The following is a 27112-nucleotide window of genomic DNA, read 5'->3' as shown; positions in this document are numbered from 1 at the left end:
TCTAAACATGGAGGAAAGAATATCTGTGTGTCCATAAGCAAAATGAAATTTCACGACCATACTGCATCATACATCTATAAATTCCATATACAAAGAATTCTGTCGGAGGAAGCAAAGCTAACAATCCTTACACCTGGGGAAGGTAAATATATCTAGAAACATAATCAGAAAACACAAGCATGCTTGCTCTTATGATGGGTACAAAAAGTTACTGATGTATGCTTTCCAGTGATTCATCATGCCATGACTTGATACTCGGTGACTAAGAAAAAAAAAAGGGGGCTAAACATCATCTTTTCCTCCAGCATCTTCTAGATCCTTCACTGGCAATAACATCATAACCGCACTCCCTTCACTCTAATTTTCTTCTTTATCAAGTTCTCTGGAATCCTTCCACATCCAAAAAGAGTTTGTGAATTGCTTGCAATCCATGGCTCTACATCAAAGTCAGGAAAATTTCCTTCCAAACAGTACCATATAGGAAACTCAGTAATGAAAATATCATTAAAACCACTGAAAGCAACCAAGGACCCAGCAAGGATACAAATGACTCTAAACCCTAAGAGGAACCAGGCAAAAATATCCTGCCTTAAAGAATCTATTAAATCTGGAAAAGAGGTGCATGGAAGATGAGAAGACGTAATCTACGGCACAATATAAGAAAGTCCATAGGGAATAAGTGGGAAAATACAAAATAAAATCTTTCAGAGGTTACCATTGTAAGAAGTAGACTATGTATGGGAAGAAGTTCTTTAGTGTTTTTCAATTTACGTATACGTGTATGCATCTCTCTCTCCATCCCTCTCTTATACATGATATATAAGTGGAAAGTTGGAGTAAGTGTGATAATCCTCTTCATCACTTTTTCTACATTTCTTTCTCAATCTCTCTTAACCTAACATCAACATGGTATCAAAGCAATGACCTTAGGCTTTATTTTCTTCACTTTTTTTCTGTTCTTTCTTTCTTCCTCTGTTTTCTATCTCTTCCCTTTTCCGTTCGTGGTATTTTTCTTCTCAGCTAGGCATCAGGTTTCATCATGACCAACACCCTTGATGGAAGGATGGTCCACCATTGACACTCAAGTGTCAAAGTCCAGCAATTGTGTGGTTATGGCAATGCTCGTAGGTAGTCGATATCCTTATTTGATGCTTTGTCGGTCTTGGTCGTCACAATGTCTAATACCCGTGATGGTTGAGGTGTTGTTATTGTTTGTAACGAGCCAAAGAGAGCCGACCATGCTACATTGGGTCTATACTTCAAAAATACTAATCAATGATAGAAGTTAAGCCCTTTAAAATCATTATACTAAAGAAGTTCTCTTTCTCAAGCTATCTGGGATCCTATTTACAACTTTTATACTCAATTTGGGGTATTACAATCTCCCCCAATCAAATCTCCAAGATCCATGTCAGGCCATCTATCATAGGTGGCACAGCTTAAGTCTCATACTTTTGGTTGGGTTTTATCTCTGATGCCACTTATAATGATGCAAGGAAGGTCTAGGCCACAACTAGGCTTATACTCCAAAAGGACTAGCCAATTATACAAATGAAGTTCTTTGAAATCATTACGAAGGAAAAGAAGCAATGCGGGGTCCCAGTCACTACCTTCTCATACTCAAGATGTTCATTTGCTATCAATGTTGTCAACAGTGTTATCCTTTGCTATTATTGTGTGTTGTTACCCAAGTTGCCTGCTGAAATTATTGTGGCTGACATTAATTGGTGAATATTGCAGAATAAAATTCCATCTCGGTTTGTTGTAAAAGAGAGGATCCCTGTTTGGTTATAAGGAAAGGATCTTATTTCTCATGTTGGACTATCCATGTTTGTGTTGTTCTTCTATCCAGGGTTATGACTCATTGATGGATTAATTTAATCAAAAAGTATAGACGCATTAGTAGTGCATCTTATCTTTCGGTTGGTGATTGGCAAAGAAAGAAATAGTTTATATATTCAAGTTAATTACTTATTTACAAAACTTGACTGGATTTAGTTTATTGTTTGGTTCAAGTTGAGTCAAATCAAGCAAACCTAGATCTATCAGATCAGACAAACGTAGAGATCAAATTAGGTCAACCTTGCTTCACCAAATCATTCTATCCTAATCCGATCGATACACTTCAGGCATTCTGGCTAGTTCATATGCAATTTCATGTTGTTTGTACCTGGGTCAACACAATGAAGAGTTTTTTTCTTGCCAATACACCCTTTTACAGCCTGTTACAACAAAGTTTCATCTAGTCCATCCATTCTCCAATCCATGCAAAATTTTTTAGCTGGTCATTCTACGCTACTTCAACTAATGAAGGAAATATAAGGTAATAGTGAAGTTCCAAAAGCTTAATTCTTAAAACTATGGGGATTTTTCATTTATGAAAATGTCCATTACAATAGGTAAAATATTGTGTGTGTGTGTGTGTAAGTGAGAGAGAGAGAGAGAGAGAGAGAGAGAGAGACAGAGAGAGAGAGAGGATAAGTTGATCTACATCAGGAGACAACCTACAGTTCGTAAACATATTGTCCATTTAATGCAATTCCATATTGATCACATTATGGAGATATAGCAAGTTAAACATTTTGTCCAAAAAATCTGATAGTTTCAAATATACGCCAATAAGCCATGCTGACTATATCTTATGATCTGCAAGCTACCAAGTTAGAGTATATTAACTAATAAAAAAAAGGGCACCATAGTAATTGGGAGATCGCAAGAGAACTAACAATAATTCAGAGTACAATGGACCATAGCTGAACTGCAAAAATCTTTATAGCAGATTTGACAACAGAAGACAAAAATCAGATATCTCAAATATCTGTGCTGGGGGGTTTTTCCCTCAGGCCCAAAGGCCGAGCCCAGTATCCAAAGGCAAGTACCCACCAAGCCACTTGGTGGCCCGATCAAGGGCTCTCGACCCATTTAAACTGATTTCAGGGCAAAGGACAGTCCAATATTCTGGGAGCACAAGAAAGTTACTCTAGCAAAAAAGGAAGAAGAATACGTTATCTCGAAGGGACTGAACCCAAAGACAAAACAGAGGATCGCGATGCATTAAATACATTTTTCAGAGGGTCATGCCGCATTAAATAGGTATGGCAAAGGGATTTCGAGAGGACATTATTCCCTCCAACCCTCGAAGTAAGGTATAAAAGGGAACCCATAAGTATCGAATGAGGGTTACACTCTACCCACTCGTTATGCTCTCCAAATTCTCTGCTTCTCTCTACTCTCCTGCATACTTTTCAAGCATCTTACTGATTGAGGCATTGGAAGCTCCCGCGGCCACCCAAGGTCCACCTCCTATCGATTTGTTTTCTGTGTTCATAGGCCTCCAAGACTGAAGACCCAGACTTTTGAAAGCCCAGCCCATAAGCATACGAAACACGACGTCAACAATGGTGCCATATGTGGGAACCAGAAAAATTATGTGTCTTTCATATGCTTACAAGAATCTGTCCTCAAATAGTTCAGGATCAAGAAGGAGCAATATCAGCAAACATGGAAGCTAAAATAGCAGCAATGGAGTAACTCATAGAGAAACTGACTACTAAGGTGTGTGTCCTCCGCGATGAAAGCAATACCTTCAAGGATAACATCCAAGAACCATTGCACAATGAAGAGCCTAGCGCCAATGAACAACACGGTTCCAGAAACGCAGAGGGAGGCGACAACGAGCACAAAGAGAGGAGGAACGTATAGGACAAACTATACCTCAAAGGAAAGTATGAAGAAATAGCGAAGAAAATGGGCAACTTGTCATCAATAGACTAGCTGCTCATTAGCACAAGCCTGCCATAGGGTGTAGAAGTGATGGCGACACCTTTACTGCCAAAGTTTTAGTTCCCTCCTATAGAGATGTACCATGGGACCCAAGACCCAGTTAAGCACCTCAAAACTTTCAAGGTGCACATGACCTTGCATGGTTTTCCCAGGAAGGTGGCTTGTAGGGCCTTGATGTTAACCTTGAGAGGACCTGCAAGGACATGGCTTGATTCCTTGGCACCCGGCTCTATAGAAATTTTTAAGGAGCTAGCCCACTTATTCCTCGCGCATTTCATGGCCAACAGGAGAAAGAGACACCCTGCAACATTCCTTCTCACCATCAAGTAGAGAGAGGATAAGAGCCTGAAGGCATACCTGCCAGGTTTAACAAAGAGTGCATGATTGCAGAGGACGGGGATGAGAAGATTACCCTGACAATGCTCCTAGGAAAAGTGTGGCCCCAGTTCACATTCATGGCAAAGCTGGTCAAGAGAACCCTTGTAAATTTACAAAAGTTCATAGATCAAGCTGACAACTTCATTAATGAGGAGGACACACTCAATGCTTTGACCGAACTAAGGAGGAAGGAATTGAAGCGAGTAGATAGGAAGGGAAAGACCTCAGCTAAGGGCCCCACTCGTGCAAAGGCAAAAAGGAAACTGATTGAGTTGAGGAAGGAGGAGCCATCATCGAGGTATGCTGGATACCGACAGGACCGATCAATGTTCTCCATCCAGTGGGACGAGAGCCAACCTGCTCAGGAGGACAACCAACCAACGTGCCACTACTGCACCTACCACCAGTTGACCACCCATAATACTGGTGAGTGTCGTTCCCCCTTGAGAAAGGCAGGCCGGATAAATTGATCAGTGCCGAGGTATTCCCCATTTTGACAAAAGGAGCATGTGTGGAGGAGGCAGTCTCGAGAAAGAAGCCCTAACAAGGTCTACATGTAAAGGAGAGTGGAAAGCTCATGGAGAAAAGAAGCTAGGCAAGAACCCCCATGTGGTCCCTGCCAGAGTCGTACCAAAAAATACCCTCGATAGGGAAGATCAAAACCATAGCAAGGGAATTTACCAGTGGAAGAGCAACCTCCTTCGGGAGGAAGGCGCACGATAGGAAGGCTTGTGATCGACAGGTGTACTCGGCAGCTTACCTCCCAACCAAGTAAAGGAGAGGCGAACTTGCTCCCACGATCTCCTTTGGGAAAAATGATGAAGAGGGCGTCCTTTACCCTCACGAAGATGCTCTAGTGGTGACCATGCAAATTGCCAACTTCACTATGAAGAAAATCCTCATCTGCAATGGCAGCTCAGCTGACATCCTGCTCTGGAAAGCGTTTACCCTCATAGAAATAGATATTACCTGACTCCAACCAACATTGATACTGCTCAAAGGTTTCTCCGAAGAGACAGTCCAGCCTGCCAAGACAATCACCCTATCATGAACCCGAACGACGAAGAGAAGACGTCGTTCATCACAAACTGAGGGTTGTACTGTTACTCAGCCATGTCGTTCAGTTTGAAGAATGTGAGGACCACCTACCGGGTGTTGGTCAATCGTAGGTTCAAGGACCAGATCAGGAGAAATATGGAGGTTTACGTAGATGACCTATTAGTTAAGAGTGGAAATCCCACACAACACCTAGACGATCTTTGGGAGGCCTTCGCAGTGTTGAGGCAATACAAGATGAAGCTAAACCTGGCAAAGTAAACATTCGGAGAGGGCTCTAGGAAGTTCCCGGGCTTCATGGTGTTAGAACGGGGAATCAAAACTAACTCAGAGAAAATGGAGGCCATTCTCGATATGCCTCCTTCGTGGAGCATTAGCGGTGTCGAGAAGCTTGCGGGCCCAGTGGCAGCCCTCAACCGCTTAGTATCGAGGTCAACTGACAAGTGCCTTCTTTTGTTCAAAGTGTTGCGAAAGGCCCAAAACTGGAATGCAGAGTGCGAGGAGGCATTCACTGCCCTCAAAAAATACCTAACTAGCCATTCGTTACTCAACAAACATAGGTTCAGGGAGGTCCTAATCTTATACTTATCTTTCTCCCCGCAAGCGCCTCCCCTTGGCACGAGACAATAACTGGGTACAAATGCCAGTATACAACGTCAGTCAAGCTTGTAGGGGTAGAGGCTAGGTACCCTCGCATCGAGCAGCTCGCCTTTGCTTTGGTGGTTACCACTCAGAAGCTCTAACCCTGTTTCCAAGCCTATCCAGTCAAAGTCCTCACTGAGACCTCTTTGAAAAAAAAATTTACAGAGACTAGGTGCCTCAATCCACCTCACCAATTAGGCATTGGAACTAAGCGAATTCGACATTGAGTACACATTGCACACCACGATAAAGGGATAGGTACTAGATAAATTCATTGTGGAGTTCACGAGCTTTCCTGAGGAAACTGAACATGCAAAACCTGTGAAGCCCTAGCAAGTCTTTATTGATGGCTCGTCTTGCCGGGCTAAGGGGGAGTGGGAGTGCATATCATTACGGATAAAGACAAGAAGCACGACTACGCCGTTAGGCTAACATTCAAAACTACAAACAACGAAGTAGAGTACGAGGTGTTGTTCTTTGGCCTGATGATTGCCAAGTCTTTGGGTGCTGAGGAAGTGGAAGTCCGAGCTGACTCCCAAGTGGTGGTTAGCCAGGTACGGGAAGAATTCATGGCGAAAAGCGAGAAATTGAAAAAATACCTGGCGCTGATAAAGGCTGATACTACTTGCTGCGTGCCTTGAAGGACTCTAAGGAATACGTGTAGAGGAATAGAAAATGCCAAGAATACTTTGGAGTGCTCCATTGCCCGTCAAAGGAGTCGACATCGATCTCCTCGCCCTGGCCCTTCGCCCAATGGGGGATCGACCTAGTAGGCCCCCTCCCCCGGGGCAAAGGTGGGATGAAAGTCGTGGTGTTCACGGTGGACTACTTCACCAAGTGGGTGAAGGCCGAAGCGCTGGTAAAGATTACGGCGAACAACATCACTTGCTTCCTATGGAAAAGCGTCGTCTGTAGGTTTGGCGTCCCCCACCACATCATCTTAGATAATAGGAGGCAATTTGACTCCGACTACTACCGAAATTGGTGCCTGGATCTAGGAATCATATTTCGGTATTTCTCCCTGGGGCACCTCCAGTCCAGCGGCCAGGTGGAGGCAACCAACAAAATCCTATTGAGAATATTAAAGACGAAGCTCAGTGACCAAAAAGGGGCATGGGTGGAGTAATTCCCTAAGATCATGTGGGCTTATTGAGTAATGGTAAGGACACTGACAGGGGAGACCCCATTTACCCTCACATACGAACTCCCCACGATCATGTGGGCTTACCGAGTAACGGTAAGGACGCTGACAGGGGAGACCTCATTTACCCTTGCATGCAGCCATGAAGTTATCCTGCCAGTCAAAGTGGAAATCCTCACATATAGGGTAAAGCACTACAATCAACACTCTAACGACCAGCGACTCGAGAAGCAGCTTGACCTAGTGAAAGAAATTAGGTCTTTAGCTTAAGATGATCAGTCATGTTGAAAAAGGAAATAACGCTATATATGATGCATCCTAAGTACTATATGATGCATATTAGTATGAATAGTACTTCCGAGCTTAGGAACTCAACTCACTAGGGGTGGACAGCGGGGCCCCGTTACCCCGCTGCCCCGCCCCCGCATAGGGTGGGGCGGGCCATCCGCACCGTCAGGGCCGGGGCGGGGCCCCCCGGCCCGGAAGTGATAACCCCATGCGAGGCGGGGGACGGGGACGGACCCTCCCCGGTCCGTTTTCCCCCGCCCCGCCCCGCATCATATATAATATATATTATATATTATTAATTATATATATATATATATATATATATATATATGTTTAAGTATAACTTAAGTGAAACGACGCCGTTTTGGCAATGACAAAACGGCGCCGTTTCACTTAAGTGGCACCCCTTACCCGTAACACCCCCCCCGGTTCGAAACCCAGAATTCAGAAACACTTCTTCAAACCCTTCTCCGGTTCTCCCGACTCCCTCCCCTCCCCTCCCCTTCGAAACCCCCAATCCCCTCCCCTCCGAGCCAAAGTCGTCGTGCCGCACGCCGTCCCTCCTCCCTTTGCCACGCACGCCGTCCCTCCTCCCTCTGCCACGTCGGACGCACGCCGGACGCACACCGGACGCACGGTATTATTTTCTTAATTTTTCTCCGTTAAATTATATATATATATATATTTTTTTGAGTTTTGATCGGAGATTGGAGGAAGGATGGGGTTGAATCGGAGATGGAGGATGGGATTTGTGGATTGTGTGCTGTGGATTCGTTGATTTGTCAAATTGTGTGATTGTTTCAGATTTCAACGATTTTTTTCACTTCGGATTGCCCATTTTTGTTGTAAATTTCATTGAAATCATAACCCCTAAATTGATTTAGGGGTTTCATGATTGAAACCCCTAAATCAATTTAGGGGTTAGGGTTTCGGATTGGGACCCTAAATTAAATTAGGGTTCCAATCCGAAACCCTAATTTTTTTTAGGGGTTTCAATGATTGAAACCCCTAAATCATATTATGGACCCTAATTTTGATTTAGGGGTTTCAACCTAAATCAATTTAGGGTTTCGGATTGGGGTTCCAATCCCCAATCCGAATAATTTTTTTTTAGGGGTTTCAATAAATCAATTTAGGGACCCTAATTTTGATTTAGGGGTTTCAACCTAAATCAATTTAGGGTTTCGGATTGGGGTTCCAATCCCCAATCCGAAACCCTAATTTTTTTTTATGGGTTTCATGGATTGAAACCCTTAAAAAAAAACCCTAAACTTGTTTGAGATAATAATCATATACATATATATATTTATATACATATATATAAATTTATGGAGTTGTGAAACTTGTTTGAGATAGTAATCATCATGGACTTTTTGGCTATATCAGGGTTTTTGGCATCTTTCTTGTCATTGGCTAGGGTTTTTGCTCTTGAAAGTATGAAATAGGATTTTTGGCAAATTTGCACTTTTTGATCTTTTTTATTTTTCATATTTTTTAAACATCTTTCAAGATTTTAAAAATTTTAAAAATATACCAATATACTAATATTAATGTCAATAACTATTAAGAAAATAATTTTATAAAATTAAATATATGAAAAGTAAAAATGAGAGAACAAAACTATGAAGCATATTATCATTTTTTTTTTTGTTTTATTTAAAAGTTTTAAATAATTATAACTATTAGATAATTAAAATTCAAAAAAACTCAATTTGAAAATAGTATAAAATCAAATATGGCCTTCATGAATATCTTTTTTTATTCAATCATTTAAGTACATATCATTTAATTGAATGATATCATTGGGTGATTTTTGACAATGATATATTTTGGGTGATTAAAATTATGATAATTTTTTTTATTCAATCATTTAAGTACATATTCAATCATTTAAGTACATGTCATTTTGCCTATTAAAAAATGTCTATTAAAGTGGCCTATTAAAATAATGCCTATTAAAAATATGAAGCATCTCTCTTCGACTCTGATTGTGTGTAGTTTTTATGTATGTAGTTTTTAATAATGCCTATTAAAAGTTATGTATGTAGTTTTTGCTGATTGTGTTGGATTGCACTTTGAATTTTTTTTTTTTTTTGTTGGAAAATCAGGAATGTCTTCGGATTTCAGTGATAGCTCGCCTTCCCTAGCCAACACCCCTACCCCAGAAACTAACCCTACTCCTACCCCTATAACGAGTACACCTTGCTCTGCTCCGAAGCCCACACAGGGCAAGAAACCTGTATCTATAGTTTGGCAACACTTTACCAAACTAGAGGGTGGGGACCCCAACAACCCATAAGCTAAATGTAATCACTGTGGGAAAATGTATGGATGTCACTATAGGAAACATGGTACATCCCAGCTGAAGGTCCATCTAGAGGAACAATGCAAGAAGAGTCCAATTTTAAAATCCTTAGTAGAGAAGGGCCAATCTAGACTAGATTTTAAAATGGCTGATGGGAGTAGTGGGGCCGGGGGGCCAACATTGAAGGGGTATACGAATTATAACCCCGATGAGTGTAGAAGAAAGTTAACTCGTATGATTATCATGGACGAGCTGCATTTTCAGTTTGTGGAGGGTAAAGGGTTCCAAGAATTTGTCCAAGAGTTGGAACCCAGATTTGTACTTCCTTCTCGTCACACCGTGGCAAAGGATATTAAGAAGATGTACCTTCGTGATAAAGATGTTTTGAGGGGCCAACTCGCGGGTTTGGTAGTTTGCCTCACTACCGATACTTGGACTTCTATCCAAAATATGAATTACATGTCGTTGACTGTGCATTTTGTTGATGCTGATTGGGTTCTGCACAAAAAGATTATTAAATTTTGTCAAATAACTGATCATAAGGGTGAGACGATTGGGAAGGCATTGGAGGCTGCAATAAAGGAGTGGGGGTTGGAAAAGGTTTTGTCTGTGTCAGTTGATAATGCGTCGTCTAATGATGTCGCATTGGGATATCTAAAGAATTATCTTAAAGATGCAAATAAGACATTCTTGGGTGGTGAATACTTGCATGTTAGATGTGCTGCACATATTTTGAATTTAATTGTGACTGGGGGGTTGAAAGATGTTGATGACTCGGTTGCACGAGTTAGAATGGCTGTGAAATGGGTGAGGTCTTCTCCTTCTAGATTGGAGAAATTCAAAGTTGCTGCAAAGGCTGCGGGCATAACATCGAAGAAGGGTCTTTGTACTGATGTTCCTACCAGATGGAACTCAACCTTCTTGATGTTGGAGGCGGCCTAGGAATATAAGGCAGCCTTTCAATTATTGGGTGATGAAGACATCCAATATGTCAAATACTTTGATGAGCACAGGGAATCGCGAAAGCCTAATGATGATGATTGGGTGGTAGTTTCTACTTTCGTTGATTTTCTTGGATTATTTTATGATGTCACGTTGAATATATCTAGTTCTTTGTACCCTACATCCCATGGGTTTTGTCAACAAATATGTAGGGTAAAAGAAGAATTAGAAGATATGCGTAGGGGTTCCAATGAAAGGATGAGGGGGATGGCAGTGACCATGATGCTAAAATATGACAAGTATTGGGGAGATTTGACTAGAATGAATATTTTCTTATATGTGGCTGTTATTCTTGATCCCTGTTTGAAAGTTTCAGGCTTGTTATATGGGTTGGGACTTGTTCACGATCAGGTATGGACTGACATTATTGGTGAATTGGCCCAAGATACCCTAAAAAAATTGTATGACGAGTTTATGGCAATTAAGGGTGGTACTACATCGAAGACACATACACCGACCCCAACTCCTTCCACAGACACCGTGACTGGGCCTCCTACAAAGAAGCGCAGAATGTCGTGGACTAAGACCCTCGCACAGAATCCCACACTAGTCCAGCAATCTACGGAGGTCGTTTCTGAGTTAGACAACTATTTGTCCGCGAATATGGTCTAAGATGATGATGATCATTTCGATATATTAGGATGGTGGAAGAATGCCTCAAAAAAATATCCCATCATTTCTGAGATTACCCGCTGTATTTTGGCCATCCCTATTAGCACCGTTGTCTCAAAGTCAGCCTTTAGTACCGGAGGTCGTATATTGGATCCTTTCCGTAATTCATTGTCTCCTACAACTGTAGAGGCATTGATATGCACACAGAGTTGGACGATAGGAAAGGATATTCATGTTCCGGATATTTTAGATTTTAAGGAGACCGATGAGGGTGGTGATCAGTCTGGATTTGGACCACCTGGTAATTATTTTTTATTTTATTATTTTAATTTTTTTATATTCATTTCCATTTCATCGTTATTAATTTTAATATTAATTTTTGTAGTAACACATGAGACGTCTAGCACCTCTGCAACATAAAAATGTGCTCAAGCCCGGGCCGCTCCAACTGTCACACCCCTTGACTCAAAGACAAGCCACAGCTGACAAGCCTCTTTAGAATGATCAATTTTTATTGATTTGTAAAAATTTTGTATTCAATAATTTGTAATGTTGATACAATGTCATTTGGACACTTTTATGTTTGTAATTTTGTAATTGTTTAGCCTTTCAATTTTGTAATAGCTTAGTTATTATTATTAGCTTATTACGTATTAGACTCTTAGACATAACACTTTTTTTTTTCTTTTAATCTGGGTTTTAAATTTTTTTTCCTTTTTTACTTATAATTTTATGGGCTGAAAAATCAAAATGGCCTACAAGGTATTTTTGGGCCAAAAATACATACTTGTGGGCCATTTTGGCCCATTGCTGAGATTTCTGGGCCCAAAATGGCCCAGAAATTGCTTCTGGGCCATTTTCGGCCCAGAAGGGGGATGCGGGGGGCCAGACGGCTTGCCCCCCACACCCGTACCCCGTCATGCGGGACAGGGTACCCTGCCCCCGCACACCGGAGGCGGGGGACGGGGGGGGCCTACCCCGCACCGTATGGTGCTGGTAGCACCCCTAGAACTCACGAAGTATCGGAACCATGAATCTTGCTGTTGTTTACTATCATATATAATTAAAGGCTAAATTTTAATTCATTGTCTTCTTAATTAAAAACAATAAATTTACAAAAATTCTATTCATCATTCTCACATGCATGTGTTAAGATACAAGGAAAAAAAATATCAAATCACATATTGATTAAGTAGAAGTGTATAGTGTAAGACTTCCATGTAGAATTTCTCATACAATCTTAATTACTCATGCATGCTTAATTTGTAGGAAGTATATATCAACATTGGCCAATTGCAAATGGCTACAAGAAAATGAGTATTTGTAACATATTATTTGTGATGATAATGATTATTTGTAATAAAAACATACTCATTTTGATAAGAAATAGTTATTTTTGTCGAAAATAACTAACCATAAATAAATAAATTTTTTGTAATTATATATATATATACACGTACGTAGAAAAAAACAAGGAAAATAAAAAGCAAACAGAATAAACATATCATTTACTTTTTTGAAACGGAATAAGCATTGGCTAGCAAATTACCCAAATGATTCTATCGATCAGCTTTCGGTGTTGGATGCTGCCAGCTCTAGTGGTCCTGACTGAAAATCTTGTTCGTAGCAATCTGATCTAGAGTTAATGGTTTAAAGAATATCTCATGATGATCTGAATGCATGCCATCCTAATCGAATATGTTCTTCTACGTGCGTGCAGCTTTGAAGACCACTTTTATATATCATTCTCATCAACAAACTAAAAAGATGCTGTACGTCCTAAGCGAAAATTGAACACTTGGACGAGTGAATTGTAAATAATAATATTTTATAAGTCTTACTGAGATATGTTTAATTTTTTTAAGTTGAGATGGTTTAACTTTTTAGGTTAAGAAGAATGAAATAAATTGATATGAGTTTAACATTTTTATGATAAATTGAAAAAGTAGTTGGTCTCATCAATTATTGGTTTGAGATTAGTTAAGTTTAGTTCAATAACGAAATAAAACCTTACGGATTGATTTTGCATTTATTTATTAATTTATTTTTCAATTTTGTGTGGAAAATTGCTATTCAATATTTGAAGTAATTATAAAGAAACTAAAGTTTTAAGTGTAGATAATTGTGATTCTTAATTTCTTAATATCACTAAAAAATAGTTGGGGACCCCGATCGATCGGTCCATGGCAATTCATGTCTTAATCCAACCGTTGAAACCGAATCATGCAAGCTTAGACGGGGTTCAGTTTCCAGCGCATGTGAATTATTCCGAAGAAAATTCATTGATAAAATAATAGTAATAGAAAAATAAAGGTAAATATAAATTATAGATCACAACGCAAATGACTAACTTGGCCCTGAAAGGCTATAAAATGGTAGCATTCAAGCAAGTAGATGAATGAAAAGACTCTGAAGAGATGGGGACAGGGTCTTCTCATGAGCTACGGCAAAATGAGGAACCCAGTACTCAAAACAGTGCCACCAGAGCCAAGGAAGTGGATAAAACAGCAGCGCAGCACAAACTGAAACCCCCGCATAACTACGAAGTCCTGTTGAGAGATGCGGATTCCCCCATCGACAGATCTTCCATGGACAAGCTTTATGATCAGCTCTGTTCTGGACTCCTCTTAAACCAGAAGAGAAAGGCAAGTGTATAGAGCACCCACTTCTTGGTTTTGGTTTTCCTAATTTGTCTTGTTCTTCTTTTACTTTTGGGTTTCCTACGATTGGTATCATCGTCTTTCTCATTACTACTATTTCAGAAATATTGGGTTGACAAGAACTCCAACAACTGCTTCTTCTTGTATGCAAGAAATCTGACAATCACTTGGATTGAAGACAAACGTTATTGGCAGTGGAGAAGCATTCAAGAAACCCGGTACCTAGCACTAAGCTCTATTCTTGTCACGTGTTTTCCCTTTTCCTAAAACATTTATTGTTGGAACAGAATATGCCAAGCCACTCTCCAAGCTAAATGCATAAAACCATTGAAAGTGAATAGTGATGCTGTAGGCCAATACGCTGTAAAGGCTTGAAGTTAATCTCGTGAGGTTGTTTCATCTATTACAGAGGAAAAAATTAACATAAGATCTGGACTTTTCTGGTAGTAAATTAGTTCATGTCAAAGAGGTCGTACAAAGATAGAATTACTCAGTCTTTCACAGTTCAGTTGCTAACCATTATAAGGTCTGACACTGCAGTGATGAAGTCATTGATGTTGCTGAACTATTAAATGTATGTTGGCTAGAAGTGCGTGGAAAGTTTCATACTGCAAACCTCTCGCCAGGAACTCTATATGAACTAGCATTTGTGGTAAAGTTGAAAGATCCAGCTTATGGATGGGAAGTTCCAGTGAATGTCAGACTCACCCTACCAGATGGAAACAAGCAAGAACGTAAAGAAAATTTGATGAAAAAGCCAAGAGGGGATTGGATTGAGATCCCAGTTGGCGAGTTTGTAACATCACCAAAAAATACAGGAGAGATAGAATTCTCAATCTATGAATACGAGGTTGGGGATTGGAAAAGAGGGCTTGTCGTCAAAGGCATTACCATTAGGCCGAAATACTAGAGTTCTGAAATGATGGACAACATATTTCCAGCGTGTTCGGATCTTATTCTCTGCCTATGAATGTGAAAGCAGGACAAAAGATTACGTATGTAATAAATAACCGGGAAAAGAGTAATGGAAGAAATGCTTATCATTTGGTATCATACCCAACATCCTGCTTTACTGAATGCACATTTATTCTACAACTGGTCGCATTAGCCAACACAAATTATATCGAGCTATCTTTCCTCTAAAAGGTATTCGTTGTCAGTCCCAACTGCATAGTTTTCAGTATACAAACAACTTCTACAGCTTCAATATACCAAGTTCAATTAAATGTACCCCCAGAAAAGGACCAAAATCGCTAAGCAAGACTTCACTTCTATGTCTTCAAAAGAAACTCTAAACATGGAGAAAAGAATATCTGTGTGTAGATAAGCAAAATGAAATTTCATGACCATACTGCATCATACATATATAAATCCCATATACAAATAATTCTGTCGGAGAAAGTAAAGCTAACAATCCTTACACATGGAGAAGGGAAATATACCCAGAAACACAATCACAAAACACAAGCATGCTTGCTCTTATGATGGGTACAAAAAGTTACTGATGTATGCTTTCCAGTGATTCATCATGCCATGACTTAATACATGGTGACTAAGGAAAAAAAAGGGGGCTAAACATCATCTTTTCCTCCAGCATCTTCTAGATCCTTCACTGGCAATAGCATCGTAACCACACTCCCTTCACTCTAATTTTCTTCTTTCTCAAGTTCTCTGGAATCCTTCCACATCCAAAAAGAGTTTGTGAATTGCCTGCAATCCATGGCTCTACATCAAAGTCAGGCAAATTTCCTTCCAAACAGTACCATATAGGAAACACAATAATGAAAATATCATTAAAACCACTTAAAGCAACCCAAGGACCCTGCAAGGATACAAATGACTCTAAACCCAAAGAGGAACCAGGCAAAAATATCCTGCCTTAAAGAATCTATTAAATCTGGAAAAGAGGTGGAAGATGAGAAGACATAATCTACAGCACAATATAAGAAAATCCACAGGGAATAAGTGGGAAAATACAAAAGAAAATATTTTAGAGGTTACTATTGTAAGAAGTAGACTAAGTATGGGTATACAAGTTCTTTAGTGTTTTTCAATTTATGTATATGTGTGTGCATCTCTCTCCCTTCCTCTCTTATACATTAAGTGGGAAGTTGGAGTAAGTGTGATAATCCTCTTCATCACTTTTTCTACATTTCTTTCTCAATCTCTCTTAACCTAACATCAACATAGTATCAAAGCACTGACCTTAGGCTTTATTTTCTTCACTTTTTTTATGTTCTTTCTTTTCTTCCTTTGTTTTCTATCCCTTCCCTTTTCCTTTCGTGGTATTTTTCTTCTCAGCCAGGCATCAAGTTTCATCATGACCAACACCCTTGATGGAAGGATGGTCCACCATTGACACTCAAGTCTCAACGTCTAGCAGTTGTGTGGTTATGGCAATGCTCAGAGGTAGTCAATATCCTGATTTGATGCTTTGTCAGTCTTGGTCATCACAATGTCTAATACCCGTGGTGGTTGAGGTGTTGTTATTGTTTGTAACAAGTCAAAGAGAGCCGCGCATGCTACATTGTGTGTATACCTCAAAAATACTAATCAATGATAGAATTTGAGCCCTTTAAAAATTATTATAATAAAGAAGTTCTCTTTCTCAAGCTATATGGGATCCCATTTACCACTTCTATACTCAATCTGGGGTATTACAATCTCCCTCCGTCAAATCCCCAACATCCTCGTCGGGCCATCTATCATAGGTGGCACGGCTTAAGTCCCACACTTAGGTTGGGTTTTATCTCTAATGCCACTTATAATGACTCAAGGAAGGGCCAGGCCACATCTAGGTCTATACTCCAAAAGGACTAGCCAATTATACAAATGAAGTTCTTTGGAATCATTATGAATGCGGGGTCCCAGTCACTACCTTCTCATACTCAATCCAGATATTCATTTGCTATCGATGTTGTAAACAGTGTTATCCTTCGCTGTTATTGTGTGTTGTTACCCAAGTTGCCCGCTGAAACTGTTGTGGCTAACATTAATAGGTGAAGATTGCAGAATAAAATTCCATCTCGGTTTGTTGTAAAAGAGAGGATCCCTGTCTGGTTATAAGGAAAGGATCTTATTTCTCAAGTTGGACTATCCATGTTTGAGTTGTTCTCCTATCCAGGGTTTTGACTCATTGATGGATTGATTTAATCAGAATGTATAAACGCGTTAGTAGCACATCTTATCTTTCGGCTCACATTGGAAAAGAAAGAAATAGTTTATATATTCAAGTTAATTACTTATTTACAAAACTTGATTGCATTTAGTTTATTGTCTGGTTCAAGTTGAGTAAAATCAGGCAAACCTAGATCCATCGGATCAGACAAACATAGAGATCAAATCAGGTCAACCCTACTTCACCAAATCATTCTATCTCAATCCGATCGATCCACTTCAGGCATTCTAGCTGGCTCATATGCAGTTTCATGCTGTTTATAACTGGGTCAACACAATGAAGAGTTTTTTCTTGCCAGTACAGTCATTTCCAGCCTGTTACAACTGAGTTTCATCTAGTCCATCCACTCTCCAACCCATGCAGAATTTTTCAGCTGGTCATTCTACGCTACTGCAACTAATGAAGGAAATATAAGGTAACAGTGAAGTTCCAAAAGCTTAATGCTTAAAACTATGGGGATTTTTCATTTCAGAAAACATCCATTACAATGGGTAAAATACCGTGTGTGTGTGTGTGTGTGTGTGTGTGTGAGTGAGAGAGAGAGAGGATAAGTTTATCTATAGCAGGAGACAGCCTACAGTTCATAAACATAGTGTACATTTAATCCAATTTCATATTGGTCACGACTCACATTACAATGATATAGCAGGTTAAACATTTTGTCCAGAAAATCTGATAGTTTCAAATATATGACAATATACCATGCTGACTGTATCTTATGATCTGCAAGCTACCAAGCTAGAGTATATTGACTAATAAACAAAGGGAACCGTAACAGTTTGGAGATTGCAAGAGAAGTAACAATAATTCAGATTACAATGGACCACACCTGCACTGCAGAAATCTTTCTAGCAGAGTTGACAACAGAAGACAGAAATCTTGGTAGCTCAAAGATCTGCATGATAATTTTCAGGTTTGTACCACAATGAGAAATCAATTTCTTTTCTCTTCAATTTCTCTGTTGCAGGTCCAATTCTCTCCAAAAGCTGCATTTTAGAAGAAGTAAAAAACTAAGAAATTAAAAAAAACCTGGGCAAACACTAATGAAATATTCTGCTATCTTGTTTCTTTGGGCTTATGTAATTTTATTTTACATCAAAAGTATTGTTGCAATTCAATGATGATATGTAACATTAGACACCCAAATGAAATGGTCCCAGATCTTCATGTTAAATCCCCACAGAATATGAAAAGAAGTTAATGAGTAATAAATTTAACTGCTTAAAGTATGATACTCAAATAGTTGTCCATCAAACCAAATTTTTTGAGAGAAGGATATAAAAAAGTCTTTGGTTTTATATTTTGGTAATTAAGTTTTCTGAGTCTAAGTCAGCTTGTATCTGACCTTGGATAGCATGGAAAGGAAATTCTAGAATTCTTAACTAGTTTGAGAAAGAAAGATATTGCAAATACACAGTGAAAATTCCAAGAAATAAAATGCAAAATAAAACTTCAGTCACTTCTTTGTTTTTTTTTTTTTTTTTCCCAATTAGGAAATTGGAAAAGAATACAGGAGGCAGTGTTTACTACGCCAACAGTCTTAAGATTTATTACATGTTAGCTCTAAGAAAACTAATTGATGTTAATATTGAATACAGGATTATGGCAAAACAACCGGTGACAACTAACCTTTTCATGCAGTGCACCATTGGATACTAAAATAGATCTATCAAACACGGAAAACTTTCCACCATCCATGCGAGTAACTGTGCCACCAGCTTCTTCAACTATCTGTATTTAGAGGAATAAAAAAATTCAACAGCATAAGAAGACAGACAAATTTTGAACATTGCAGTTGTTTTTTGACAAAAAACATTTCAAACATCATAATTCATCGTAATTCCTTCAAATAAGCAATTTCGTTGGAGAACATTCTAGCACAGTAAACTGAATGAAGCGTGTTCAGATTTGTCAATGGGGGTCTCTGGAAGGATATCTTTCAAACTTCTATATAGTATAAAAACAACCGTTCAACAAATCCTAAGTTTAAGTTATTCGTGGGATGTTCTACCCAATAAAAGTTGGCATGCAAAGCACATGTTGACAACACACACCCATGCTCACCCTAACCTTCATTTAAATGTTTTTGTGAGTACACCTTAGTTTACACTTAAAAATCTAAAATAGCATCTAATGTATGTAGCTTGTTCAACCTGATGACAGTATGTCAAGCACATGTCAGCCCCCTAATTTCTTTTTAGAAACTTTCATAAGACACCTCTATTTCTCTATTTAAAAACCTATTCTGTCATTTCATGCTTCATATGTGAACCCTGAATGCCGTCGAAAAGAAAAATATCCTTGAAATAATTTTTCTATCTGCTGGGGAGGACTTCCGTTGGCAGCTGCAGAACATGACAGAGAATGACTGGCCAAAGCAATGGGAAGGAGGTCAAACAACAGAACCAAAAGGTAATTGCCAATTTGCCAGTATTTGCTACCACCAGGACTAGAAAAAAATAACATTACCCTGTTCTAATTCAGTTCTACGTAGGAACCTTTCTCGCTCCACAGAGCCAGCAAGATTCCTCTGTTACACTCTCCCTCTCCCCCCTTCCCCATTCTATTGAATCTGACAGAAAAAATGAACACATAGAAAAGATATAAAATATAAACAGAACTGGCACGCATGAGAAGTGCTGGGGAGGGCGTGCACATGAACATGATCAAAGAGAATTTTTCCAACAGTCAAGGGCTCGGACTTTCCCACAGGTTTTCTCTGCGATATTTCTTATTTCACCAGTTTAAAATAAAAGTTTTTCACGCAAATCTATCAAAGCCATTTGTGAAAGCAACAAGATTTACCAAAGCTCCAGCTGCCATATCCCATGGCTTTAGACGATACTCCCAGTAGGCTTCCGCAATCCCCAAAGCTACATGACACATGTCCACTGCAGCGGCCCCAAGCCTTCTTACACCCTAACATTGAAATGATTTGTCGGAAAAAAACATAGGCAGAGAGAGAGAGGATATCCAAATTATTTTGACAACAGCTTATCAGTGAAAGAAAAAAGAAAAAATTAATACCCGGCTGACATCAGTGAATTCTTTAAATAAATCCATGTTGGTAGCCCATGGGTCATCATGTTCATACCCAAACCCTGTCACTAGAAGGGATTGCTCCACCTTAAAACAGATGGACAAACGTGAGTATGACTTCCCTTGAAAAATCATTAAGCATATTGTAAATAGTCCTCCATTTTATCTGATTTTTTTTTTTTGTCAGTCCATTTTATCTGATTTTCTCAAACAAAATTTCTTTCATGAGCATTCTCATTAAAAGAAAAGAAGCAACATAATGAAGGATTTGTGACAAATAAGAGATAACTTTCAAGGTATTTAAAGCCTATGCCTCAGCAAGTGCCTTAAACACAGATGCATAAGAAAATATCTGACATAATACTGACAATAAATGTTCAGTACATCATTTTGTCATGTGACGCCACCAGTATCACACAAAATTCAACAGCCTGAAAATTGGGGCCATCTACTTAAATTAAATAATGACACAAACTCATATGCTAAAGATAAAAATAAATAAATGGTCACTCACCCGATTATTTTCACTCACATGAATTTTTTGACCGTTACAGAATGCTCCCCCACCTATCATCATGCAAATTAATTTCTACCACCGATGTATTTACTTAAAAATAAAATGAAGCAGGTGATAAAACTAATCAAAACTTTCTTACCAGCAGTTGCAGAAAATATGCGGGTGTTCCAACACATTGGGCCCCCAACAAACTCTACCTGAAATTCATATCCGCTAACTGATCTTCTTATGCCAACAATTAAGCAAAAAAATGTACTCCATGTCTTCTACGAAAAGCTGAGGGCTAATGCTGTTGCCTATCAATATTTTTCTACTCCATTAAAACGTACTTGACTGAAGAGTTTGCAAACGGAAGCTACTTTCATGGTTGAACCTCACCGGATGCTTTTTCTCGAAAATTTGTTTTCTAGTATTGACTCATGTTATTTCACATTGAACATATTCATGCTCTCTGTAGTGTTAAAATTTATAAATTTAATTTAATAAAACTCATAGATTTCCCTCACGTCAGTGGAATATCCTATAAAAATTCTAGAATCGTGTATTTGACTAAAGTATCACGTTCGCTTTATATTGCTAACTTAACAGTGTTAATATTGTATTTGGTAGCATTAGCAAACAGAGGTACTTGATCATGTACTTTGCAGCTGATAACCCAATAGAATCACACATGCAAAAAGAAGTCATAAACAATTTAAATCATGCTTTAACTACCACAGCAGCAGTGGCAGGTTTCCCTCGAAATAGAACTCCAATAGAAACAGCAAAGCTAGGATAACCGTGAGCAAAGTTTGTTGTTCCATCTACAAGAGTATCAGATTCAGACAACAGATAAATTATGATGTGAAAGCAGCATCTCTGTAATCTGTACATGCAGAGGTGAAAAAACAAATATCAAACATATGGCACATTAAAATCTAAAAAGATCGGCATGGGGTGGGATACAACTGGCACAGATTTTTTTTTTTTTTTTTATGAGTAAGAGATAAATATTATAGATTTGAATGAACTAAGCATAGCCGGTGTACACAGGAAGTATACATAAGAAACCACTGGCACAGCTTTTAAAAAGGTAGAATCTGTCTTGTACATGAGTCATTTGAAGATGTACCTCCTATCTTTCATTTTGAATTTTACTCTTGCTTAATTAATTGAAAGAAAATAGGTCAAATATAAGCTTAACTTTTGAGTTTGAATTGTATATGTCTAATAAATTTTATGCTATATTCTGCACTTTGGTGCCTTCATTGAAATTTTAGTCGTGTCAACAGACCCCAGCCAGATAATGTACTTCCCATCATTGTACCTTTCCTAAAACCATAGTAGCTAGCGCCTCCCTCTGTGATACTTACAAGTGTGTTATTTTAGGACTCTCCCTGCCAATTTTAGTCCATCAACTTGAATTAAATATTTCTTTTTTCCTCAATGAATTATGTCTCTGGGGAACATGCCCAATCATTTGGAAAATATCAATTTTGTAGAAGTATACAATTTCTAGAAGATTTTACTCAATGAAGCCACACACTAAGTTTTTGGAAAATGAAACTCAAAAACTAAAATCACAGTTCCAATTTAGAAGATTTCTCAAGTATGAACATAATTATCAATCCCAAGAGAAACAAGTATACAAAGAAACAAACCTAAAGGATCAATGCACCAGAGATAATCGGATGAAGTGTCTCCTATAACCCCTCCCTCCTCCCCAAGAATGAGGTGATCTCCAAAATTCTTTCTAACAACTTCTAAAATAGCAGCTTCACTCATCTTATCCGTCCTGCAAGTAAATTTTGTAATGATGGGAAATTTATTTACCGGAATCTAATTCTTTTCTGTAAAGAAAAACTAAGAAACATAATCAACAATAAGAAGAGAAGAAGAAGAAGAAGAAGAAAGAAGAAAGAAGAAGAAGAAGAAGAAGAAAGAAAGAAAGAAAGAAAGAAAAGAAAGAAAGATGCAATCTTAAAAGGATAATTAGATACAAGTAATTAAATAGGTCAAGGAGTTAGAATGGTCAAACTTTGCTAAGATCTCAAATAACATATATGGAGCATTCTAAACTGAATTCTTATATCTATTTAACTAATGATTTTGTGCCACAAAGAGAGAAATGGGAGGAGAAATAGAGAGGAAATAGATAGACACAGAGAAAAGTTCACAAAAGCATATCTCTACATTGAAAGGCTGAGCACATATTGATGAAAAGGAAACTCAAAGACAGGCACCATTTTTATTATGCCGTGGCAATGCGAGGTAATTTGCCATTAAAAAGCAAATAGTTAAAATCAAATAGAAACTTATGGTTTCCATGCAAAGAATATTTTAAATTGTAGCACTAGAGGTTATCTGAAAGATAGAAGCATAGACTAATTGCAAGAAAACTCCAAAAAACAAAGCAAGAAAAGAAAAGAAAAGAAAAAAGGAAAGTCCTTACTCGGTCACCAAATCAGTGAGTCCTTTATATGTGACATTTCGAGGCTTATTAACAGCATCCATCACAACCTGGACAGAAAAGAAGGCAAACGTGAGCAACCACCGGTAGGTAATTGAAGAATTATATGCCAGATATTTCTAAAGGAACCTTTTATAAAGTGGAACAACTAGCAATCCATTATACCAATATTTTCTTTTCATTTTGACAAGCTAGATATCATAAGGTTTGGAGCAACTACACAGAATGGACTTTTTCCTCTTCACATGTTTTTACTAATTCAGTCATACTGCTTCATCCAAAATCCATCCTTTGTTGCCTTTTGCACACACTTTCAACCCTTTTTTGACCAGTACGTTAATAGGGGCACCCATAAATCTTGGACTCCAAAAATTTCAAATTTTATATTAAGACATAAGGTACAAAAATAAAAAGGATCAACTATTTACCAATATTCTACTCGGAAAAATTTTCCTTCTAGGCTAAAAAATTGACCTTTCTAGTTTACTTCCAGTTAAATCAGGCTAATAACCCCTAGGAGTTGGCTCAAGTGGTAAAAGCCTTGGATTTGGGGGTATGCTCCCCCAGGTCTAAGATTCAAACCCCTTTAGGTGCAAACAATCTCTAGGCATCATCGAATTGGGAGATTTTTCCCTTGAATTACCCGATGTGCACTTATGGAAAACTCCTTGCCGAGGGCCTTTCCAGCCCCCGGGATTAGTCGGGACGCTGTTCCTAGATACCCGGTGCCAATCAAAAAAATAAATAAATCAGGCTTATGTTCTTGGGGAGCCTATAATTGTAAACTAAAAATTCAAGTCTTTTAAACTTAGACCAGCCTCAATTTAACTTATTAGTTGCTAAAGGAAGCCAAGTTCTGAAACATTACTTCATCGCCTTATTTTCTATAGCGTTCACACCGAGATAAATTTCTAAACAATCGATGCCTCAAACGGCCAAATCAACTACATATCCACATGTATACATTTAAAATCTCATGAACTGCACACTTTCAACATAAACTTAATTTCTAAAAATTGAACCGCATTGGTTAAATGAAACATGAAAATAAATAACCATCGGGGCTCCTATCACCCAAAGCATCTGCACAGAGAGAGAGAGAGAGAGAGAGAGAGAGAGAGAGAGAGAGCAAACCTCAGCACCAGTCTTAGCAGCAGATTCAACCACCTCAACGAGCTGACTAGGTGGAATGGTTCCAGTTGATTGGGCACCTATCTTTGGGTACTGTTTGTGGTTGGGGATTTCTGATAACACTGCCTTTGTGCAAAGTTCTCTTATGGGTTTGACCTTCAAAAACCGAATTCCTCCAAACCCGTGCTGGAATTTCTTACTAAAACGCAATGGAAGACGCGGGTTTTCATGAGTTGGTGATGGAACTGATCTGGGTATTTGAGAAAATCTGAGAGGAATGCTTGGGGAGAAGACCATGGACCTGCCCATTTGAATTCAATAAAGATTGAAACTCCAAGACTTCTCGAGTTTCTGTGCAAAGTATTCGGAGCTTTTGAGCTATTGGGACACTGTGCTTGTGCCACAGAACTTGATGAAGATGGGGGAAGTATTCTCTTCGATTCTACTTTTGTTTGTTTGTTTGTTAGGATTTTGTTTTTTTTTTTTTTTTTTTTTGGCGTTTCAGGTACCATTCACCCACTTGAAGCTGGAAAAACTGGGTTTGGTAATTGATCTATCGAATGATAATATTTGATAGGGTTTGGAAAAACTGGATGGTGTATTAGTGAGTAACCATTTACTATCCAATTTCATTTCAAGTTTTTTTATTTTTTTATCATTTTTTTTAAATATTTTTTTAACTAAAAAAAATATATAACTTTATTAATATTCACTTTCTTAATTATTAAGTAAAATTAAAAATTAAAAATTAAAAAAAAAAATCAAATACAAAAACAATAGTAAATTAGTAGTAGTAAAATAGTAACCCTATCATTATTCTAGCTATTTAACATTGGCAAAATATACACATTAGTATGAAATTTTTTTTCTTTTTTTTAGTATTTTTTAAACATCTTTAATTATTAAAAAAATTATTTTTATAAATTCACCAATAATCACTTCCTAAATCATTAAGAAAAAATAAAAATATATGAGTGTACATATTTGATGGGCATATTTGATACATACAAAAATTTAATATTGCATACTCTGTTGCACACTACAATGATGTGATTGGTTGAATATTAAAAAAATTAATATAGTCAATCACATTAGTGAAGTATGCAGGGAGTACGCAAAAGTGATCATACGTAACATTACTATATTTGATAATCATACTATCATTGTCCTTAACATTAAGGCTAGTTATTATCTATTTTCTCATCATCCTCTCATCATATCATGATGTATCATTAAATAATTAGAAATTATTTATTATGTTTTAATTGTAAACCTATTATTTAATATCACACCATAGGATGATGACAGGATAATAATAAAAATGATGATAAATAGATTTTTTTCTTAAGGTTAAGGCTAGGTTTGGATATAAAACGTATTTTATTTCATCTAATTATTATAATTTTTCTAAATTTTCATATAAAATAAAATAAACAATTCAACTTTTTCAAATCTTAAAACAATAATAATATTTTATTCAACCTTCATGTTAACTTATTTCATTTCAACTCAGTATCCAAACCTACCCTAAATTTCGTGGATGGATATAATACCTATAGATGTTGAATAAGATTTAAAAATTATTTTTTAAGTCCTGTTTAAATAGTGAGAGTGTTTCATCTCATCTTATCATTATAACTTTCTCAAATTTTCATACAAAATATAATAAATAATTTAATTTTTTTCAAATCTCAAAACAATAATAATATTAAAAAATAAAATACGAATAATATTTTATTCAACTTTCAACTTTTATCTAAAATTATATCATCTTATCTCATTATCTAAATTGCATCTAAATTATTACGTGTATAATACACACTAACTTGATGATAGAATTTTTCCTTCTATAATTTGGATTTTAGATTTATTTATATGGCATATATTGCACTTGTTTTCCTTCTGTAATAACATATATTAGAATAATTTATATAAAATAACATCGCATGTTTTGTGTGTGACCCATTGACAGAGAGCCTGGTTTTGGTTCACAAAATTTTCAAAATATTTTATTCTATCTCATCTTATCTAACATCTAAAAATCATTTAAATACAAATATTTTTCAATTTAAGATTTTTAAGTATTCAAATTTTTCATCTAATCATTATAATTTTTCCAAACTTTTAAACAAAACACAAAAAATAATTCAATTTTTTTAAATCTTCAAAACCAAAATTATATTAAAAAATTATATCATAACCCTCTTTTAATTTTATAATTTTTTTATTTAACTTTTTATCTCTTATTTCCCAAAATCTCATAAAAGTTTAACTCAAATAATTTCACTACTATTCACATATTTATCATCTCATCTCATCTCATATGTGTAACTATGAAAAATTCTACTTATTATCCCCTACAGTCCTATACCATATACCAACATGTGATTTATCATTTTTATCTTTCCATTTAAACAAACACATGTTGATGTGTGAAGTTGTGTATTTAAATAAAAATATAAAAAATAACAAATCACATGTTAATGTATGGTGTGGAGATGATAAATAATATTTCTCATTAACTATTAGGAACCCTTTGAAGTATGGCCATGTAATCATCCAACCTATCAAAATATTTTTTTGATAGATAAAAGGTCATCCAACCTATCAAAACATGTAATGTATTAAACAAAGAAAAATATTCTAGTTACAAAAGAATTATACAAAAGTAAACTTACAAACTGATATCACAACAAATTGTAAAGTTATATTTATTATAAAGTAGATCTAACGGATTCTATGAAACCATATCAGTTTATTAGTTTACTTCATGTAATCTCGGTGTGTAACAGTTATCTTAAACAAAACATATGGTAATGTGAGCAACTAGATTAAACTCGAAACTACCTAGTCATATAGATATGAAAAAAATGATCGAGCTATTCAATTTATAATCTGCACAAATCTATCCAACAGCAAGTATAACAATCA

The 27112-nt window shown here is 37.2% G+C and overlaps 3 protein-coding genes across 6 annotated transcripts; 2 read left to right on the top strand and 1 right to left on the bottom strand.

Moving 5' to 3' along the window:
• Positions 1-365: 365 nt before the first annotated feature.
• LOC122277799 (phosphatase IMPL1, chloroplastic) lies at positions 366-24679 on the bottom strand. Of its 4 annotated transcripts, none has more exons than XM_043087961.1 (11): positions 24185-24679; positions 23033-23100; positions 22242-22375; positions 21316-21404; positions 20741-20798; positions 20599-20651; positions 20073-20171; positions 19851-19964; positions 18675-18776; positions 17875-18031; positions 366-390 (listed from the first exon to the last, which is right to left on the bottom strand). In XM_043087961.1, exons 1-10 carry the CDS (start codon positions 24488-24490, stop codon positions 17933-17935), a joined length of 1122 nt encoding a protein of 373 aa, XP_042943895.1. In that variant the 5' UTR covers positions 24491-24679; the 3' UTR covers positions 366-390; positions 17875-17932. The 4 variants fall into 4 exon arrangements, with proteins under 4 accessions (XP_042943895.1, XP_042943894.1, XP_042943893.1 ...); XM_043087960.1 differs by lacking the exon at positions 366-390 and adding an exon at positions 15188-15592; XM_043087959.1 differs by lacking the exon at positions 366-390 and adding an exon at positions 15188-15577 and having other exon boundaries at positions 24185-24676.
• LOC122276042 lies at positions 4164-6500 on the top strand. The gene is made up of 2 exons (XM_043085459.1): positions 4164-4587; positions 6229-6500. The coding sequence occupies exons 1-2, from the start codon at positions 4164-4166 to the stop codon at positions 6498-6500; spliced, it is 696 nt and encodes a 231-aa protein (XP_042941393.1).
• Positions 13599-14920, top strand: LOC122277800 (protein PHLOEM PROTEIN 2-LIKE A1-like). Its single transcript, XM_043087964.1, has 3 exons — positions 13599-13852; positions 13970-14085; positions 14408-14920. Exons 1-3 carry the CDS (start codon positions 13625-13627, stop codon positions 14775-14777), a joined length of 714 nt encoding a protein of 237 aa, XP_042943898.1. The 5' UTR covers positions 13599-13624; the 3' UTR covers positions 14778-14920.
• Positions 24680-27112: the final 2433 nt, after the last annotated feature.

Source organism: Carya illinoinensis, chromosome 9, assembly GCF_018687715.1.
Source record: "Carya illinoinensis cultivar Pawnee chromosome 9, C.illinoinensisPawnee_v1, whole genome shotgun sequence".
Classification (NCBI taxonomy): Eukaryota; Viridiplantae; Streptophyta; class Magnoliopsida; order Fagales; family Juglandaceae; genus Carya; species Carya illinoinensis.
This window is presented reverse-complemented; position numbering and strand designations above follow the sequence as displayed.

Coding starts and splice junctions, on each gene's coding strand:
- LOC122277799 (XM_043087961.1), bottom strand. CDS start 24,490: ATGGGCAGGTCCATGGTCTTCTCCCCAAGCATTCCTCTCAGATTTTCT. Junction 23,101..24,184: donor CTGCTAAGACTGGTGCTGAG/GTTTGCTCTCTC, acceptor TTTTCTGTCCAG/GTTGTGATGGATGCTGTTAA. Junction 19,965..20,072: donor AATTCACTGATGTCAGCCGG/GTATTAATTTTT, acceptor TTTCAATGTTAG/GGTGTAAGAAGGCTTGGGGC.
- LOC122276042 (XM_043085459.1), top strand. CDS start 4,164: ATGATTGCAGAGGACGGGGATGAGAAGATTACCCTGACAATGCTCCTA. Junction 4,588..6,228: donor GTTGACCACCCATAATACTG/GTGAGTGTCGTT, acceptor TGCCGGGCTAAG/GGGGAGTGGGAGTGCATATC.
- LOC122277800 (XM_043087964.1), top strand. CDS start 13,625: ATGGGGACAGGGTCTTCTCATGAGCTACGGCAAAATGAGGAACCCAGT. Junction 13,853..13,969: donor TCTTAAACCAGAAGAGAAAG/GCAAGTGTATAG, acceptor CTACTATTTCAG/AAATATTGGGTTGACAAGAA. Junction 14,086..14,407: donor AGAAGCATTCAAGAAACCCG/GTACCTAGCACT, acceptor CTGACACTGCAG/TGATGAAGTCATTGATGTTG.